Below are 19,763 nucleotides of genomic sequence, written 5' to 3'. Positions count from 1 at the left end.
GACTGACTTCGAAATCAGACTAAATTGAAATTATTATTTTTTGTATTATTATTTATGGGCATGTGCTGGCACTTTCTTCTGCAAAAGAAGTTCTTAAAAGACAGAAAAGTGATTGATTGATTGATTGATTGATTGATTGATTGATTGATTGATTGATTGATTGATTGATTGATTGATTGAGTCATTCATTCATTCATCCACTGAGGATCAGATATAAAAACACAGACAAACTGTAAAACCACCGCCCCATGCTTGTAGTAAAAATAATTTGCAGCATGTGTCCCTTTATGGGGTTTTAAAACACAGTTAGAAAAACGTGACCAAATAGATTCTCATCATTTGTAAACATCCCAGTTCAAAACATTAAAGGCAGCAGATGTAAAATGCTTCATAAAGAAACTTTAAGCGCCATGATTCTTTTGGGCTGCTCTGCTTCTCCTGCTTTCAGGTGAACAGCCTTAAATAGCGCGCGCACATCGGATGCAGGATTATGTCCCAGCCTGCCTTTCAGACAGCGCAGAGGGTTTAGGCGCTCGCGCGCTCCTGGTACCCAAGCGCATTGTTACAGAATCAGGACCGGTTCCGATCAACTCAGCGTCTCATCCGTCTGATGCTCGTCGGGATCAGCGAGCTTTCACACCAGATCTGGTAGTTCGGTTCTGCTGGATGACCCGGACGGAGCGGTGAGTGGCCAAACCCATCCCGAAGCGCGCTGACAATTTGTTGACATCTTTTGCTTTGAGCGCCATTTTCAGACAGGTAGAACACCTCTCGCCTCCACCCAGCTATTTCCACAAACCTTAGAACCGAACCAGCTGCAGGGTTCCTTCTAACGAGGACATGATTAAAGTGTATCGGTCATGCTGTGCAAATCGAGCCGATGCAGAACTACAGAATATCAACCGAACTGTAGTAGAGCGGCCGTGAGATCAGAACCAGACCTGCATCCATCTAAGAACAGATGGAGCCCACCGGGCAGACGGTACCGGGCCGGTTCTACTGAGGGGAACTATCAGCCTGGTACCGGTTATTGCTGGGACTGCTATCACTCTAATATCCAGGGATGTTCCGACCATATTTTTGATCCCTATCCGAGTCTGAGTCAGTGGCGCCCCCAGAAAAAATATTGAGGGGGCCAGGGAAATGTATGGGGTGGCACTACAAATTGGTTCTTGTGGTAACTCTGGGACAGTAGTGCTTTGGATTGAGCTTTCATTTGCTTTTTTTTAAGTGCATCCAATAGATTTACCTCGCATTTGAGAAACACACCATTTTAGAAAAATATATGTCAGTTGTTTGAATCATTATTTCAACATATATTTTAGAAATTTAGAACAAATTTGGTCATTTGCTGTCTTTGCAAAAAAAAAATGAATTATCGACAATATTGTTTTGTTGTGAAAATGGTCAGCATCAGCATGGTGATTTATTTATTTACATAATGTTTAAGGTTTGAAATTTATGTATTGATGAAAGAAGATTAACTTATGGTCTGTGTGAACACAAACAAGGGCGACAGCGGCAGAGAAGTTTAGTAACTAACCCGTAAGGTTGTAGGTATTGAGCCCTGTCTGCCACAGGCGTTTTTTCCTTGGGCAAGTCAATAAACTCTCCTTGCCTGCTGGTGGTGGTTGGAGGGACTGGTGGTGCTTTGCTCAGCAGCCTCGCTTCTGTCAGTGTGTCCCAATGTAGCAGAGACAACACAGAATGTTTTTTTTTATTATTTTAACATTATCTATCTATCTATCTATCTATCTATCTATCTATCTATCTATCTATCTATCTATCTATCTATCTATCTATCTATCTATCTATCTATCTATCTATCTATCAACTGATTCTTTATTAATATTTATTATCATTATTGTTATTTATTAAATTTTAATTTGCTTGTGATGCACCTTGCGATATTTTTTCTAGTGAGGCGCTTGATAAAAATGTCTTCTTCAACTCTAATAATGCAAGGAGGAAAACCGAAGGTACAAATAGCTTTCAACTATATTTATTAACAAGATAATAATAATAATAATAATAATAATAATAATAATAACAATAATAATAATAACCTTTATTTATACAGCACCATACAAATTGCAAGGAGACCAAAGTGCTGTACTGCTCAGTCAGCAAGAACAGTCATTATGACAAGAAAACGGCCAATTGAAGTAAAAAAAAAACGATCCAATTAATAAAAGCGAAGCATGGCACATATGATACATACACGTTTTTGACTAGCTCCTTCTCTTCACTTCTGACAATTATAAGGAGGCACAGAATTACCGCAGCTCCTCTAAAGATAATCAGGTAACAATAAGGGTCCCTTTATTAGTGTTACTTAGTGCATTATTAAGCATAAATAAACTATTAAATAAAGTATTAACAACTGCTTAATATTAATGTTAATTTTAAGTAATGCATTACTAAGCACCCACCCCTTGGCCCTTTGTGCTAACCTTAGGGACACTTAATAGTTAATAATATTGGGAACGTTAAGAAAGGGGTCCTTTGCCTATTAATGCTTAATAATGAAATACGTAATGTTAATAAATGGACCCTTATTATACATTGTTAACAATAATCTTATCAGATAATCCTACCTTGTGTGGTGTGTGAAGAAGGCTCTGTTCAGCTCAAAAGCATGCCGGGACTGCTGCGGTTAAAAATCCAGACTTTTAAACAAGTTGGATTGTCTTGGTCTGAATTTTGAGGACAAACAAGCATGCTGCCTGTTGAATGTGATGTGTAGCCAATCAGAAAGCAAGGTCAAGGAAGTGTACTGCATGCTCCTCCTCCGAGGAGTGTGTGACAACATAAAAGTCACGTTGGATCTTGCGAGATTTCCTGTCTGACTGGGGAATGCTCGAGAGTGAAATGGGGTTTGTGTGTAGTTTTTGTTGTGTTTCTGCATACCACAGACCATGGGACCAGAACTGGTAAATATTTGATTTATCATCACCACATATGGGATCTTTCATGTTTTGGAAATCCTTTATTTTGAACAAGGCTTAACTCAGCAGCTAACTCCTGAGTAGATTAGGTCAGTTTTGTAGCAGAACCTGGATTCATGCTTTCTGAATCCTTGTGCTCAGCTTGGTTCTGGTGAAATGAACTCGTCAGTCACTGCTAATCAGTGCCGTAGCATGTTTTGTATTAAAGCCATACTATGCAACTTTTTCATAGGTTAAAATCATTTTCTGGAGCCAGATTCTGCTAAAATGACAGTTTACAGTGTTAATGAAAAGCCACTTAGACCCCCACCGCCCTCCCCGGTCAGAATACCGCATTTGCAACTTCAGTTTGGCGGGTCGCCACTTGTTGGACTTAGGAAACAATTAGCTGACATACCTGGCACTGCAGTCTGATTCCAACACGTCTCCTGCTTGTTTTATATCATGAACACAGCTGATTTATTTGATTTAGTGATGAACCAATCTTGTAGAACCTAAGGAAGGATGGGGAGAAGTTTCAGCAGTCAGATTAAGAGCCGTCTGTTTAACGATGCGAAAGTCTGTTTATAATGACTGCCACGCATGACTTGTGTTGAGTTGAAGCATTGTTTGTGCGTCCGAATGCTGCTATATACAAGTAACCAGTAGGTGGAGTTCACAAAACGGGCGAGACACACTCATCATGGTGACGCCGTCTCTGGTTTAGAGATCTTTCACACCATCTATGATAGCGCTGCTGTCTTTTTTTCTGTCGTGATCTCAAAAATAACCAGTTACTGAGCTCTTTTATTGACACCATGTTTGTTTTGGTTGTTCCCACATACCCAGCTCTGTATCCTGTCTGAGTCATCTAGTGCACCCCCTAGTGGTACACTCTAGTATTACATGCAGTGCATTGCCGTGCAGCAGCAAGTATGTGAACAGACGCAGCCTGCACCAACGCGAGGTTAAACAGAAGTATGTCACGGCCCTAAGGTGTTAAAAAGATCAACGCACAGCGAGGACATAAGTTTCATTTTTGGTCTGGCCACAGAGAAATAATAATGGACAATAGGAGGGGCTAAAAGCAAGTGTGCCTTTAAATAGGTTCATTTGTCTTTGTGATAAACTAACTTTACTTTTATTCTTTTAGTAAAACAAACATAGTGGAAGACTGAAGTGTTCAGTCAAAACTGTCATCAAAACAATTCCAAGGTTTGTCTAACTAAAATAAAAAGTAATGCGTAGCAGGTTTTAGTTAGCAGCTAACAGCTACAACAGAAACAGGATAGCTACATGAGCGGCTGCTTCGTGTAGAGTTTAGTTCTGATCAGCTGAGAAACGGTTTGGTCTGGAGAAAATTACGGAAAGCTATTATTCAAAACAATCAATGGTATTCCTTTATTGAATTTATCATCAAGGAGTAATTTCTCCACTCTAGGACTCACCTATAAAACCTAGCATCTAGCGTTTTATGTTTTATTTGTTCTTCAGTTCTATTTTACTCTATTTTAAATCAAGTCCTGGGGTCTCATTTATCAAACAATGCGTAGAATCCTTACTAAAACCGTACTTAGGCTCAGCAAAAAAAAAATAAAAATTACGCCAAGCAGGTTTGTGATCTATCAAACAGAGTACGCACAGCTGCACGCAATCTCCGCTTCAAAAACCGGAGACTAACGAGAATGTTTCTCAGCTGCATTTTAGTCACATCCCGCCCTCACCACGCCCACTTACTGCCATAAATAGTCAATGCAAAGTGCCTTGTGGATCTCATGCATGTATATAAGCCGGCTGTTGCAGCGCTCCGCCAATGACGATGGCGACCGTAGATCAAGACAGATCAAGGAAGCTCAGTTTCACAGAAGCAGAAGTTGAGGTACCTGTGGGTGAGGTGGAGAAATGAAAGGAAGTACTTTTGCAAAACAAATAAGAGAAAATCCACGGAGTGGCACAGCGTTGCTGAAGCCGTCAATGTTGTGAGTTCATCAGAGAGATCTGTGACGGATATAAAGAAAATGGTCCAATCGGGATTCAATCCCCAGACTCCCAGGTGAAAGTCACTCACGCTAACCAGTCAGCCAAACGGAGATCTCCTTTGTTCAACTAGCCAGGGCGCATGATCAATCGGGTCACAGTGACAGGACACACACACGTCACAGACGCATGACATTCTGTCTCAATCTGTCCCCCTGCTGATATTCTGCATTCCATATTCTGCACTTCAGGCTGTGTGTGTGTGTGCGCGTGTGTATGTGAGAGTGTGCACACGTGTGTGAGTGTGTGCGTGCGTGTGTGTGCGTGTGTGGGGGTCTTGTTCTGTGTGAAAGAAGCAGTACAAGTGATAATGCTGCAGGATTTCATAATTGTATCTTCTCAGCAGCAGCACTGCAGGTGCTCTCCATGTCCAACATGTGCGTAAGCCAGGTCCTTAGTCAACTTAAAGTTGCGCACATTTTTCCGCTAAGTTTTCTTTCATAAATCCCAAAGTTTGCGTGGAAAGTTGCTTACGCAGTTTTCCGACCCCGTTTAGTGCGTAAGCAAGCTTGATAAATGAGGCCCCAGATCAGAAGAAATTAAACAAAAACAAATTTTTCATGCCATATTTTTAACCCATAAAGAGAGAACAACTTCCTGTCTGACGCATGTCCTGTAGGATTCTGTTTACAGTTCAGATTGGATGAAAAACAGAATATATGACTTTTAATTTGAAGAAATTTGAAAGAATTTAATTTGTAGAAACCAACTGACAGATCTTGTCTTGTTGTTTATGACCTGCTGCTTTAGATCAAAGTTATTGTCTGTTTAAAATTACATAGTGTTGGTTTTTCTTTTATGTCCAAAATAAACTTTCTGTGTGTGTGTATGTGTGTGTGTGTGTGTGTGTGTGTGTGTGTGTGTGCGTGCGTGTGTGAGTGCGTGCGTGTGTGTGTGTGTATGTGTGTGTGTGTACGTGTGTGTGTGTGTGTGTGCGTGCGTGTGTGAGTGCGTGCGTGTGTGTGTGTGTGTATGTGTGTGTGTGTGTGTGTGTGTGTGTGTGTGCATGTGCATGCATGCGTTTGTTTAGCAGGTATTAAACTGAACCAAACTGAACCGCCTCATCCTAGTTTCATGTCCTGATTTTGAACCGCCTCATCCTAGTTTCATGTCCTGATTTCCGTTGGCGGTCAGCTCACGTGGTCCTCCGCTCAGAATCGCCTGTATGAATGCTCGTGGTTCCTCAGATACATCTGGGTCAGCCCGGTTTCTGGTCTTAGAACATGGGCCTGTTGGGGAAGGGTAAAGGACGGGTGGGCAGTAGGCTCCGCCTCCCATCCACATCCATACACAGCAGCCATTAATCCCACACAGGACCAGATTAATTCTAAAGCTGCTTTTAGTGCTTAAAGTCACTATCAGCACTGCCCCAAACACTAATGCACAGGCATGCAGATGCTTTCACAATTCAGTTGTCCTAGCCTAACTGGTGAACTCTAGGGTGGTGCTGTTGTACTGGTACCACAGAATTTTACCAGTTCTACCTCATAGTAAAGGCTTTCCAGCAGATTTATCATTATCATTATTACAACGGATAAATAACCAACCAGACAAGTGTCCCGGTGCTATATAGTTCAAAACAGGTAGAGTTCAGACAGGTAAGAGGTCAAGAAGGCTTATGTGAGTGTGTCCCAAACCATATTGACATGTGGGGCTGAATGATTTTAGCAAACGATTAAATTGTGATTGTTCTGGCAAAAATTGCAGTTGCAGTTTGACTCACAATTTTCAGCTCAATATCCATAAAGTACAGGAACAGTTTCAAACACAACAAAAATGGCATCATACAATCATAACATTAAAGTGACAATGTGTAGTTTTTACCATTATTCTCTGAGATACCCAGTTGTTCAAAATTATTGGTGGTTTTCTAACATGTAACCATAAAAATCAGGTCTAAAATGCATGGAGGCAGGTCTAAAGCTTGGTTTATGCTTGACGCGTCCGCGAGGTTTGCACGGCTCCGCGCGGCAAAATTGCGTCATTTTAACAACTACGCCCCTCCACCGCGCCTCCGCATGGCCCAAACTTGCCGCACCGCGCACCTAGGAAATTTTCTAGCCACGCGGACGGTCGGACGCAGAAAAACATGGCGGACTGGCAAGAACTAGTATGGCAGAGGTTCGTAAACACAGACATTTGTATGATTCAGCTCTCAGAGATCACCGTGATCAACATGTTGTTAATAATTCTTGGAGAGAAATGGCTCGCACTGTCGGAAAAGATGAGGACGCTGTTAAAAAATGCTGGAATGCCATGTTGTAAACAGTAATTTTTACTTCTACTATGGTGTAGTGTTGGATGCATGCCGTATAGCTCCATGCTGCCCCCTACAGTTTGGGAGAATATTGGCTCACCGCAGAGACAAGCCGCATGAACCATAAATGCTGCGAGTTGTGAAGCGCGTTCCATCCGCGAGCCGCATCACCGCGCGGAAAGTGAATGCGTCAAGCATAAACCAAGCTTGAGGGTGTTTCTCAATGCCAAGGGACCTCGCCTTGATGTCTTGGCCCCGCCCCTGTTGCCTAGGAGATACGTCATCAAGAACCTCCAAGACATGTTCCAATGTTCATGTTCTACCGAGGCATGTGTTCTCTGTTTGTTAGCCGTTTAGCTAGCTGAGCAAGGATACATGAAAGGGAATCTGATGGTCTTGTTATTTTGCTGGAGGTTGTGCTCCCAAAGATTTTTGACCCTAATTGCCATCCGTTGGTAACGTCTTACCTGAACACAAAAATAATGCTCGCTTGCGATTATTTAGGTATCTACTGCCCCCTATTGCCAGGGAAACGACACACTGTCATTTTAAAGGCTATTACTCTGAAAATAACATGATGACATCCAAAGGTAAGAATCTTTTTCAGGAGTATTTAACAAAAAATATCCAAGCAGAATTTTCCCCAGCATTGTTTTATCGAGCCTAGATGGGAATTTTTCTCAGCCCCATGCAAGTTTTTCCGGGACACCCTGATGCTTTTCTGAGACGCCTAGACATTTTTCTCACAAAAACACAGCCACAGCTCCAGAAGCTGACACAGTTTACTTGCCTATTTTGATTAACCATAGACCCGCAACAGTTCATCCGAAAAATTGTAAAGATTTTTGACAGAAGACATGTTGCTCTTTCAAATCTGTAAATTTTTTAATATTTTTAAAGCATTTTCCTTTTAGCTTTTTGAAGAAGCCGGTGAATCCGCCTCTCTGTCCCTCCCTCTCACTAACTAGCGGTGTGGTGAGGGACAGAAAATGAGTGACTGAGGAGAAACAGAGCGGGGAGTGGTACGTTGTGTCTAAAAGACAGCCACAGCCAGAAATAATATTTTCCATGACAGTGCCATGGAAGAAAAAAAAGAGAAAAACCATCAAATGCTCCAATGAGCTTGTGGCCCATGTGCCACTGTGTCAGCTCAAACACCGGGCGTCCGCTGCCCAGAAACCCCCTGCTCTGCTACCACTGATTACTTTTAAAACCCTGGATGTGTAGAAGAAGAAGAAGAAGAAGAAAATATCATTTCTATAGCGCCTCTCAAGATAAAAATCATGAGGGGCTTCGCAAAAACAAAAAATGTAAAAAATATTAAAAAGCTTTTAGAAAATGTTTAAAAATATATTTAAAATGAGCAAAAATTGGCAATTGGGATTTTAAAGAAAAAATGTAAAGAAAGAGAGAGAGTGAATAGGAAAGAGGGAAATCAGTGGGCCCTGAGGAAGGTGGAATAGGTGGGGAGAGCAGAATAAAGAGAGAGTGGTGAAGAAGGTCATGCAAAAGCCAGCTTGAACAAGTGAGTCTTCAGCTGCTTTTTAAAGGAGACCACTGAGTCCACCGATCTCAGGCTCAGGGGGAGAGAGTTCCAGAGTCTGGGGGCCACAGCAGCAGATGATCTGTCACCTTTGACCTTTAGCCTGGTGCGCTGCACAACCAGTAGGCTTTGATCACTGGACCTCAGGGACCTGCTGGGGGTGTAGGGCAGGGGTGTCAAACTCATTTTAGCTCAGGGGCCACATTGAGGGAAATCTAGTCCCAAGTGGGCCGGACCGGTAAATTAAAGACAACTTCAGATTGTTTTCTTTGTTTTAATACAATCAATATTAAACAAGGCGGGAGCCTGAGGACAGTGTATCCAAAATAGTACAAGTACAACACCTGAAGTGTACTTGAAAATTTGAACAAATTAAAAAAAATCACTAAATAAAAAAAACATTCCTTAGTGATTCAAAGAGCTTACAGATCACTAGATTAGTTTCATGCAGCACTTAAAGTATATTTGACTCATTTTACTTTACATCTTTTAGCTTTCACCGGCACATCAATATCAGAAGTCACATCCTGAGTGGCGGCCAACTTCAGGATGTGATTCAAGTTCTTGTGTGAGCCTTGAGCGCAGCTTTGTTTTATTTATACTCATTACAGAGAAAACTTGCTCACAAAGATACGTTTATTTTCACTCTACATTGTAAAGTATGAAAATAAAGTTTACACAACCATCTCACGGGCCGGATTTAACCCGCTTGCAGGCCGCATCCGGCCCGCGGGCCGTATATTTGACACCCCTGGTGTAGGGACTAAGAAGATCACCAATGTAAGATGGTGCTTGTCCATGTAAGGCCCTATAGACCAGAACCAGGATCTTGAAATGAACCCTGAAGTTGACTGGCAGCCAGTGAAGCTGGAGGAGAAGCGGGGTGATGTGGGTGTGTTTGGAGGACTTGGTCAGAAGCCGAGCACAGGCGTTCTGAACCACCTGTAGACGGTTCAGGGAGGTTCTGCTCAGACACGTGAAAAGAGAGTTACAGTAGTGTAAAACACAGTGCTGACACAGCAGATCCTGGGTCAGTTAGAAGTGCTGCTTTGACGATCACATGGTTGCGTTCTCTGAAATCACGATTTGAATCAGAAAGCGACAGATGGCCCAGCCTTCGTCCCAGGAACATTGGGTACAGCAGCATCTTGTTTTATATCAGATTAACATCTGATGCAACACCCTGGCGGGAGGATGGCACCGATTCACTGATTAAAAAGGAAACAATCAAACCTTTTTAATAACATCCCCATCAGTGGAAAGGTGGTGCCTTTAGAGCGAGAGGCACAATCAGCAGTGATGCTCCAGTCCCCGTGCTTAATGAAGCGTCAGTGTTTGGTTCCTGGTCCACCTCCAGGTTCACCTGCAGCTGCTTTTATCCGCTCACTCAGCGTTTCTGTGTCAGAGTCAGAGTCTGCTCAGCTCTGCAGGCTGCCACCTGCTCTCAGGGCTCGGGCTCGTGGTGAGATGCTGTTTCTGCCTGTCAGTCAGCAGGAGTTAGACCCGCTCACACACACACACCTGGTCTGATCTAATGCTTGGACCTGACAGGTGTATGTACAACAGTGTTTCTGAATCAGAACATAAGGAGATGTGAAACAACTTTGTGAGGATTCAGAGACAAGTGAGACTAAATTAGTGTCGATTGTGAGTAAATCTCTGTTGCCATGGCAACCTGGTAAACACTTTAGTTGTTGGGGTGACACACTGACCAGCTATTTGCTTTGCTTTTAGTTTTATTTGCAGCGAAGAGAGTAAATCTACAGACTTGCTTTGTTTAAAATGGCCTGCTGCTGAGATGTGAGGCTGTTGCTATGACAACAAGGTTTTTTGCAGCGCTCCTGCTTTTTATCTTCTGGTCTCCGCTGCCGGAATAGGGCTGATTTGTTCAGACGTTAGTATCCGATCAGGACCAGCCAGCTAAAGCACGTAATGCGAAGCAGCAATGATGTGTCGCTCCACACCTATTCCTGTGTGATGAGAGGATGATCTGTCACACGATCTGTGCTGTGATTCTATTTTAGTTTTTCTCTCTTTGGCTCTGCTGCCTGCTTCTGTCACGCTGATCCGTCTCTAAAGGATTTTAAGGGTTTTTATAAATAAACCACTTTGCATAAACTTGAATGTTTGTTGTTTTTTTTTATTTCTTGATGTGAAACAGTTTTATTAAAGGCTGATTTACTGAAGAAACTGCATTTCCAAATGCTTTTGTGGTGTTCTTATTAAAGGTGTATATGGTTTAGGTTTGAAAACATTTGCTAAACATTGATTTCCTCAAACCTCCTCAAAGCAGAAGCCTCCAAACCAGGAGCCGTGGGCCTCCACACCTGATTTGTGTTCCAGTGGAATCTGGCAGGAGTTGCCGCTCACAAGGGTCACTTCTGAGATTGGGAGTTCAGACTTTGTACGTAAAATGTTTTGACTCTTGTTTCTCACTCTCTAGCAGTTGCCATGACCACAGATGAAGTGGAAAGTCACCAGAAGCCCAAGAAGCAGGAGGAAGCTGCTCAGGATGCTCGGCCGGCCTCTCCTGAAGATGAGCAGCTCCAGCCCATAAACCGGAACTCGGCCGGCCGCGGCCTCTCTCGCCTTTTCTCCTCTTTCCTGAAGAGGCGTTCACAGTGTGACAGTGATGGGGGAGAGCGGGGAGACAAGGGAGAAGAGGAAGGCAAAGCCCCCATCGCTGACCCTGAGCCTGAACTGAAAGCAGAGGGGGAGACCAACGTGGACCAGCATTCAGTCAGCAGTGCTGAGGCTCAGGTGAGCTGACACACCTGCTCCGCATCAATTTGTTCCCATATTAAATGTGACTAGCACCAACATGGCTGACTTCCTTTTGGCTTTACCCCTCCCTCCTGTAGAGCACCCAGGTCAGAGAACTGTTTGGCCACGCCCACTTTTACATTCTGTTTGATGTTTATGAAAATTCACATTCAGCCCAAACGGAAGAATAAACTGCTTCGTTCTTGTACGTAGACGCCATGATGTCATCACTGCACCTGTCTTTGTCAGGCTCTCCAGGCAGAGAAGAAAGAAACTGAGGAGGAGGCGGATTCAAAGGAGAAAGAGAAGAACGATGAGAAGGGGGAGGCTCTCGTTCTGGAGCAGGAGGAGGGTAAAGAGAAGGAGTCTGCTCCTGAGGGAGGCATCGGAACAGAGAAGAAGGAGAAGACCACAGACGAGGAGGAGGAGGTCAAAGCCCCCAAGGCTCCTCGTGGACCGAAGACCATGGAGATCAGGGTCACACTGCTGGATGACACCCTGTTGGAGTGTGAGCTGGACGTAAGATCAGTTCTATTAAACCGCTAACCAGCTCGGCACATACTGGATGTGCTGGTTTCTGTTTGGGTGACTGGTACATAACCAGCTGTCATTCCTATTTGTGCCAGAAACACTCCAAAGGCCAGGACCTGTTCATGAGAGTGTGTGACCACCTCAACCTGCTGGAGAAGGACTATTATGGTCTGGCCATCTGGGAGACTCCCACTATGAAGGTGAGCTGGACCAGCATCCAGGTGCTGGGGTGTTTCAGGTTCAGCTTAGAGATGATGCAGAGCCAGACAGGAAGTAGCGTTCAGTCTTTAACCCTCTGGTTTTCTGGGTGTCACCAGACCTGGATGGACATGACCAAGGAGATCCGGAGACAGGTTCAGGGTGAGTCCCTCGGCCCTCTAATCAGGGTTCTCTGATTTTAAACTCTTTCCTCTTTCAAAATGTCCTCTTTTCGTTCTCCAGGTTCTAATTACAACTTCACTTTCAACGTGAAGTTCTATCCTCCGGATCCGGCGCAGCTGTCAGAAGACATAACAAGGTACTGGACGAGTTCCGCTAACAGGATCTGATCTGCTGTCTGTAGGAGTCTCATCTGATCTCCAAACCTAAATCAGAACCATCCTATGACCAGAAACAACAGAACCGCATGTTTCCTGTTGTTTAATGATGCAGTAAGAGGTGTCTGGTTCTGGTTTTGAGACCAGACAAATCTGGTCTGTTGTTTATTTTTACCATAAGCTACTGAAACTTGTTTGTAGTCAGATGATTGAGTGGCCCAATTGACTGGGTCACAACAGCTGCACAAGGCGGGTTAAAAGTCCTTTTAGGGTTCTACTGATCAGAATCGGTGCTTGCTGGACTGTGGGGACAGACTGCCGTTATTGGTCAAGACAAAGGACCTTATGAATACTCTGCATGAACACAAGCCAGCTGATCTGGTGCATTTCACGGGTAACTGTGGCAACTGAGAGGTCTAGAAAAACCCAGTTTCACTGAGACTGAGACCAAGGTGCTGGCTGGTGAGGTAGAGGCACAGAAATACGTTTTATTTCCTTTAAGTAACACGGCATTGTAGCGGGCGCTGTGAGAACGACACAGAGATCTGTGGTGGACAAAAAAAAAAGCAGTGATCAGATCTGAAGCTGGAGGCAAAGAGGAAAAAGGCAAAAGTGATTTTAGTGATGACATTCACCCAGAAAGGCTGCGTTATGGTGCTCAGGGATCATTGCAATATTCCAGATTGGAGTCGAGCCGCTGCTCCTCCTGCATTGACAAGTGAGGAGTGACTCTGTGCTATTTTGCCTTATTGTGATGCTTCAATTGACTAAGAGCTGTTTTAAACAGCTGGTAGAAGCATGGTTTCTGACACCAAACACCGACGCTTGGACTGTTTATAGAGGCCATATAGAGGCAGCTTAAAAGGATACAAAGAGGGAGTTTGAGCTGCCCTGGGGCGCCTCCGTCAGTGCGCCCCAGGGCAGCTGTGGCTGCTTCGTAGCTCATCACCATCAGTGTGTGAATGGATGAATGATACACTGTAGTGTAAAGCGCTTTGGAGTCTTTACGCTGAGAGGCGCTATACAAGTGCGGGTCATTTATTGTTTTGTATAATATGATCCCTTTAGTAGTCACACTAAAGATTCTGTTGGGTTTGGAACCTGGTGCTGAAAGGAGAACTCTGTCTGAACCTTGCAGGTACTACCTGTGTCTGCAGCTGCGTAAGGACATCTTCCAGGGTCGCCTGCCCTGTTCCTTTGTCACCCTGGCTGTGCTGGGTTCCTACGCCCTGCAGTCTGAGCTGGGTGAATACGATCCCGAGCTTCACGGAGATCGCTACGCAAAGGAAATGAAGATGGTTCCAGGTCAGACCAAGGAGCTGGAGGACAAGATGATGGAGCTGCATCACACATATCGGTCAGTTGGCTTCTTTTCAAAGACTCAACTCACAATTAGCAGCAATTAGCACAATTTATTTATTGTAATTCTTGAAAAGAGATCCTAAAATACAGCTCTAACCAAAAGGAGCGTTTAATCCAACCGGTGTTTCTGTGTAAAGGTTATAAATAATGAATGTCTTACTCTGAACAGCCTCTGTTCAGGTATGTAGAGTGTACATCCTTCTGGAACGATGAGCCACCAAAGGTCAAAGTGTGTCGCTGTCATCTTAAAACAGCTCCAATCTCCTGTAGTTCCTAACGTATCCCTCTGAGAACATTCATTCATGATCTGAACAGATAAAGTTGAAACTTTCTTCTGCAGTTGTAGAAACTTAAAGATTTTTGGGTTTTTTTGGGTGGGGGTGTTGCTGCAGGTCGATGAGTCCAGCCCAGGCAGACCTGATGTTTCTGGAGAACGCTAAAAAACTCTCCATGTATGGAGTGGACCTCCACCAAGCCAAGGTGAGCTCAGGAGGGTCCAGCAGAACCAGCTGACCTTCAGTAACCTGATCACTCAGTAGTGATTTGACCTGATGTCCTTGATTTGACCTGAGAAGCAACCAGTCAGGATACCTGACTGCAGGTTGTAGCACTGTTGGCTTGCAGCATTAAAGTTGCAGGTTCAAATCCTGCATGTGTGGACCATGCTCTAGAGTGCCACCATTTTTGTTGCAAATGTAACATCATTTGTCAGCGATGCACTTCAACGTATTCTCAGATGGCACCGGTGCGACTAGTTGTTCAAGTCTTTGACACTTATCTCCCAGTGGTCCAATAACAGACATACATTAGTCCCACATTGTGGTCTGTACCAATCAGAGATGGTGAAGGGCGGGACTTCTCCTGGACACCAGCCAATTTTGTGCATTTTTACGTTTGTGTGCAAGGCTAAGCTAGTCGGGTGAACCAGTGAGGAGGGAAAATACAATTGATTTCTCAAGTTAAGCTCTTAGCCTTCTGCATCCCACTACCAGAGCTCTGGCACGAAACCTCAACCCCACAGGTTATGTTTGGAGACAACATCAGCAGCATATGAGTGACTCCCAGCCAGAGCAGCTAACAAATAGAGCCCAAAAATATACAGATTTGACGGAAACACCAGCATGAAAAGAACTAGTGAATAAGAAAATAATGAACAGGATGTCACCACTGTTATACATTATTATGTTAAACATAAATATATATTACTCTTAAAATTTAAACAACTAGGTTGGTGGAACCAGTTAACATAACTTGGTTAAGTGAAGTCAACTTTTCATTTCATAGTGTTGAAGCACCTTAAACACCTTTAGAGTCAGTAGTACAGTGATCCCTCGTTTATCGCGGTAGATGCGTTCCAGACCTGGCCGCGATAGTGAAAATCCGCGAAGTAGGGACACCATATTTACAGTATTTATTTAACAGGTACGTATTCAGAATTCAGACTTTTAAAACCCTCCCTTTACATAGTACTGTATTTTTACTTGTTTTTTATAGTTTTATTACAAAAAGTGCATTTTATGATGAAATTGATGAAAAAAAAACAGGAATTTCTTGATATTTCGCATAGAAAAATAACGCAAATCGGTGAAAAATACCGCGAATCTGCGAATTTCCCTTGAATAAGGCTCCAAAGAAAAAATCCGCGAAGTCGTGAATCCGCGATAAACGAACTGCGAAGGAGCGAGGGATCACCTGTAATCAGTGCTGCCTACAGAAACAGTAATAAAAAAAGACAACCGTAAAACTGTGATATTAAGTGCACCCAACTTTTGTGCCGGTGCACCTAAAACAAAAAAGTTAGGTGTACCACTGCAACCAGTGAAAAAAGTTAGTCTAGAGTCCTGATGGAGTAATCATGTTTCCCCCATAGACACCAGCTCCTTGAGACCCTAGTGAGTGAGTGAGTGAGTGAGTGAGTTCCCATGTGCTATTGGTTATTTCAGACGTCTCAGCTGAAGCTACTGATAACCAAACATCCTGACTTTTAATACTAGGATCTATTTCCTGCTTAAATCAAAGTTTCCTGGTTAGAGTCAGAGTTTGGTTGGTATTTCTGGTGAGGGTTAGTGTTTCCTGGTTAGAGTCAGAGTTTGGTTGGTATTTCTGGTGAGGGTTAGTGTTTCCTGGTTAGAGTCAGAGTTTGGTTGGTATTTCTGGTGAGGGTTAGTGTTTCCTGGTTAGAGTCAGAGTTTGGTTGGTATTTCTGGTGAGGGTTAGGGTTAGTGTTTCCTGGTTAGAGTCAGAGTTTGGTTGGTATTTCTGGTGAGGGTTAGTGTTTCCTGGTTAGAGTCAGAGTTTGGTTGGTATTTCTGGTGAGGGTTAGTGTTTCCTGGTTAGAGTCAGAGTTTGGTTGGTATTTCTGGTGAGGGTTAGTGTTTCCTGGTTAGAGTCAGAGTTTGGTTGGTATTTCTGGTGAGGGTTAGGGTTAGTGTTTCCTGGTTAGAGTCAGAGTTTGGTTGGTATTTCTGGTGAGGGTTAGTGTTTCCTGGTTAGAGTCAGAGTTTGGTTGGTATTTCTGGTGAGGGTTAGTGTTTCCTGGTTAGAGTCAGAGTTTGGTTGGTATTTCTGGTGAGGGTTAGTGTTTCCTGGTTAGAGTCAGAGTTTGGTTGGTATTTCTGGTGAGGGTTAGTGTTTCCTGGTTAGAGTCAGAGTTTGGTTGGTATTTCTGGTGAGGGTTAGTGTTTCCTGGTTAGAGTCAGAGTTTGGTTGGTATTTCTGGTGAGGGTTAGTGTTTCCTGGTTAGAGTCAGAGTTTGGTTGGTATTTCTGGTGAGGGTTAGGGTTAGTGTTTCCTGGTTAGAGTCAGAGTTTGGTTGGTATTTCTGGTCCACAGACCTACATATTAGTTGTTTATTTGTGTCAGGTTTAAACCGATCCTAGCCCATTAGTTCCCGCCTGACCCGATTCACTCAGCAATCCTCCAGCTGCTGTGTGCTTCTACAGATGCACTCTGTGAGTAATAAGATGCATTCGGCCTGAACAGCAGCAAGTCATGTGACTCGTCATGGTTCACATCCAGAACCAGGTCAGTACGTCTGCAGGGAAACTGGATTTTAAAGGCAGCAGATGGGATTCCTCGCTGACCACACTGCCCCCCTGTGGATACAGTAAAACTCAACATGATGAAGTCTGACCAGAGAGCTGGTAATGATCATCTTCTCTGTTAGGATCTGGACGGTGTTGACATCATGCTTGGGGTTTGTTCTGGAGGTCTGATGGTTTACAAAGACAAGCTCAGGATCAACAGGTTCCCATGGCCCAAAGTCCTCAAAGTTTCCTACAAGAGGAGCAGTTTCTTCATCAAAATTCGCCCGTCTGAGGTAGACCGGCTTCAGATCACACAGCTCTTTATCGTCAGACTTATCTGGACCTTTAATGAAGCTGAAGTTTGTATTTGAATAGACGGAGCAGTATGAGAGCGCCATCGGTTTCAAACTACCCAACTATAAGGCCGCCAAGAAGCTGTGGAAGGTCTGTGTGGAGCATCACACCTTTTTCAGGTAGGATCCTCTTTTTGTAGGGATGTTTAGTACCTGGGATCAAATGAGGGGATCAGTATCTATACTTCCAATGTTCAGGCTGACCTCCACGGAGATGGTCACCACTCCAAGAAAGTTCCTGGCTCTGGGGTCAAAGTTTCGGTACAGCGGACGGACTCAGGCTCAGACCAGGCAGGCCAGCTCCCTGATCGACAGACCAGCTCCTCGGTTCCAGCGCTCCTCCAGCAAGAGGAACTCACGCAGTCTGGATGGAGGTACGCCTTCAGGGTCTTTACAGAAGGGACCCCAATCAGCACCACTCAAAGGGTTCAACAACACAACTGGTCCTAGTTAACCATTAACTGTTCTTCTCAAATCATCATGATTAGTTTTAATCTACTACAGAGAAACTCTGAAGGAAAAGAGTTTGCTTTAAGATGAGCAGGTCCTGATCCAGTTGGACAGTTTTTTCACAATAAAAGTAAAGCAAGGTGTTGGGGTTATGAGGTAAGCGAATAATTAGTAAGCTTTTACTTACTTTTGGATTCTTCAATAAATTCTGTAAATATGGGAATATTTACCAATTTATTAATTAATTTGGATATCAAAGATATCCTCGGGGCACCATCCCCTTTTTATTAGAAAGGGAAATGAATCCAAAATTATTATCAGTCTATCTGAAATGTGGAATCCGTCTAGGAGCAGAGATTTTCACACTGACACAAAGAAGTTACTGGAGACAAAATCTGAATTTGATAACATTTAATTAACAAGGGATAATAATGTAAGACAGTTTGATATAATTAGAGATGTGTGTGTGAAATCAACTGTGTGTGTGTGTGTGTGAATGAATGCTTTGTCCTCCCGGAGCAGGTGTGCGGGGGAGTGTGTGTCCTTGAGATGTGTGCTGTAAGTTGTGACTTTTCCTCTCTCACATGCAGACAAAGGAATTAGCTTGCATTTAGTGACTTTAAAAATCAGTGAAACTGAAATGAAACACTTCAAAAGTTAACAAAACAACAAAAATCACTCATAAATTATTTAATCTAAACAGAGTCAACCAGCCTGGCCACAGCTGACCGACAATAACCCAGATTTTTAAATAATAAACAAAAGATCTTACTTCACGGTAGATATATGACGTATTTGGTACGGAAGATAGAGATAAACCGTGGGTATTTTGAAGCAATAGCGCGGTGTAATTGCTTATTGTGGTCTAGAAGAAACGGGAAAGATAAAAGTAAAAATGAAATAAACTTGCAGGAGCAAACAGCTGTTCTGAAGCAAAGCAAGGCGTCCCTTGTGTTCGCTGATCAGATGTGATTTTACGCTTCTCCTCCCACGAGTGTCTCTCCACTGGCTGGACACAAAGAGAGCAAAGTTTCTTTTGTGCTGAGTTTGATAACTTACAGTGTATCCGTGTGGTTTGATGGCTTGGAGTTGCTTTCCAGCGGTTCTGTGTTCGATCCACTTAAGCCTCCAGGCCTCGTGCACACGTTATTCGGAGCCGTAGTCAGCGAGCATGTTCTCCACCGGCAGTTAACTGGTCAAAAGAACCATACGATTCGTTTCTCGCCGAAATTTAAAACCTCCAGCTGGCGGGGAAACTGTCCATGTACAGAACCCGTGCTCCGCCTTGGCGATGACGTCATCACATTGCTTCCGTGTGCAAAGCATCATGGGAAATGAAGTGTCTCTTGGCGCTGATGTTGGAATATGCTCTTTCAGAGCAATTTAACACAGTCTTTTGGAGAAAATCACTGCACAGTAATTTCTCATGAGGGCAGACCCTCAACAAAGGTCCATACAGGAGGTGGCGGTGTTGTGGATCGTCCTGGTGGATCACAGTTAGGTTCACATGAATCGTATAGATCTTAAGAGTTATGGAGGCATTTATTTCTTTATTTTTTGGTGGAGGCATGTTGGTTTCAGTCAGTCATTATACAGTAGTAGTCAATTTTCATGAGAACCCACCTTGTTCACTAAACATCTTTATTATAGGGAAAACCAAACCCTAACCCAAACCGATCACAGTCATGGAGACAGCATGCTGAATGCTGACAACAAGCCACGGGAGTGGGCACTGCATTTATAACGGTCAGCGCTGCCAACTTAGCGACTCTTTGGGACTTTTCAGACCCCCTCAATGATGTTTTTCCCCATAAGCGCTAGTGACAAATCTGGTGACTTATCTGATGACCCTTAGCTACTTTCTGAAGAACTTTGTCGTTGATATTTCCTGTAGATTAGCAAAAACTCGGCCTGCTCTCTGGTCCGTCTAGGGCTGTAGCGAAGCCTCGACGAAGTCGACGGCTCGATTCTAAAAATT

At 43.6% G+C, this 19,763-nt stretch overlaps 1 protein-coding gene across 2 annotated transcripts in view; it reads left to right on the top strand.

Annotated features, from left to right (window-relative positions):
• Nucleotides 1-479: 479 nt before the first annotated feature.
• Nucleotides 480-19,763, top strand: part of epb41a (erythrocyte membrane protein band 4.1a) — a 46,170-nt gene continuing 26,886 nt past the window's right edge. The window contains exons 1-11 of one of the 2 annotated variants that reach the window (XM_070556230.1): nt 480-683; nt 11,208-11,524; nt 11,777-12,046; nt 12,154-12,258; nt 12,376-12,418; nt 12,500-12,575; nt 13,733-13,951; nt 14,349-14,436; nt 17,123-17,275; nt 17,358-17,455; nt 17,534-17,709. In XM_070556230.1, coding sequence (XP_070412331.1) covers nt 11,216-11,524; nt 11,777-12,046; nt 12,154-12,258; nt 12,376-12,418; nt 12,500-12,575; nt 13,733-13,951; nt 14,349-14,436; nt 17,123-17,275; nt 17,358-17,455; nt 17,534-17,709 — 1,537 coding nt within the window. In that variant the 5' untranslated portion in view covers nt 480-683; nt 11,208-11,215. The remainder of the gene's footprint in view (nt 684-11,207; nt 11,525-11,776; nt 12,047-12,153; nt 12,259-12,375; nt 12,419-12,499; nt 12,576-13,732; nt 13,952-14,348; nt 14,437-17,122; nt 17,276-17,357; nt 17,456-17,533; nt 17,710-19,763) is intronic. The other variant, XM_070556231.1, reaches the window with a different exon arrangement.

The sequence above is a fragment of the Nothobranchius furzeri genome, chromosome 11 (assembly GCF_043380555.1).
Source record: "Nothobranchius furzeri strain GRZ-AD chromosome 11, NfurGRZ-RIMD1, whole genome shotgun sequence".
Lineage (NCBI taxonomy): Eukaryota > Metazoa > Chordata > Actinopteri > Cyprinodontiformes > Nothobranchiidae > Nothobranchius > Nothobranchius furzeri.
The sequence above is the reverse complement of the archived record's forward strand: the minus strand, read 5'-3'. Positions and strand labels throughout refer to the sequence as shown.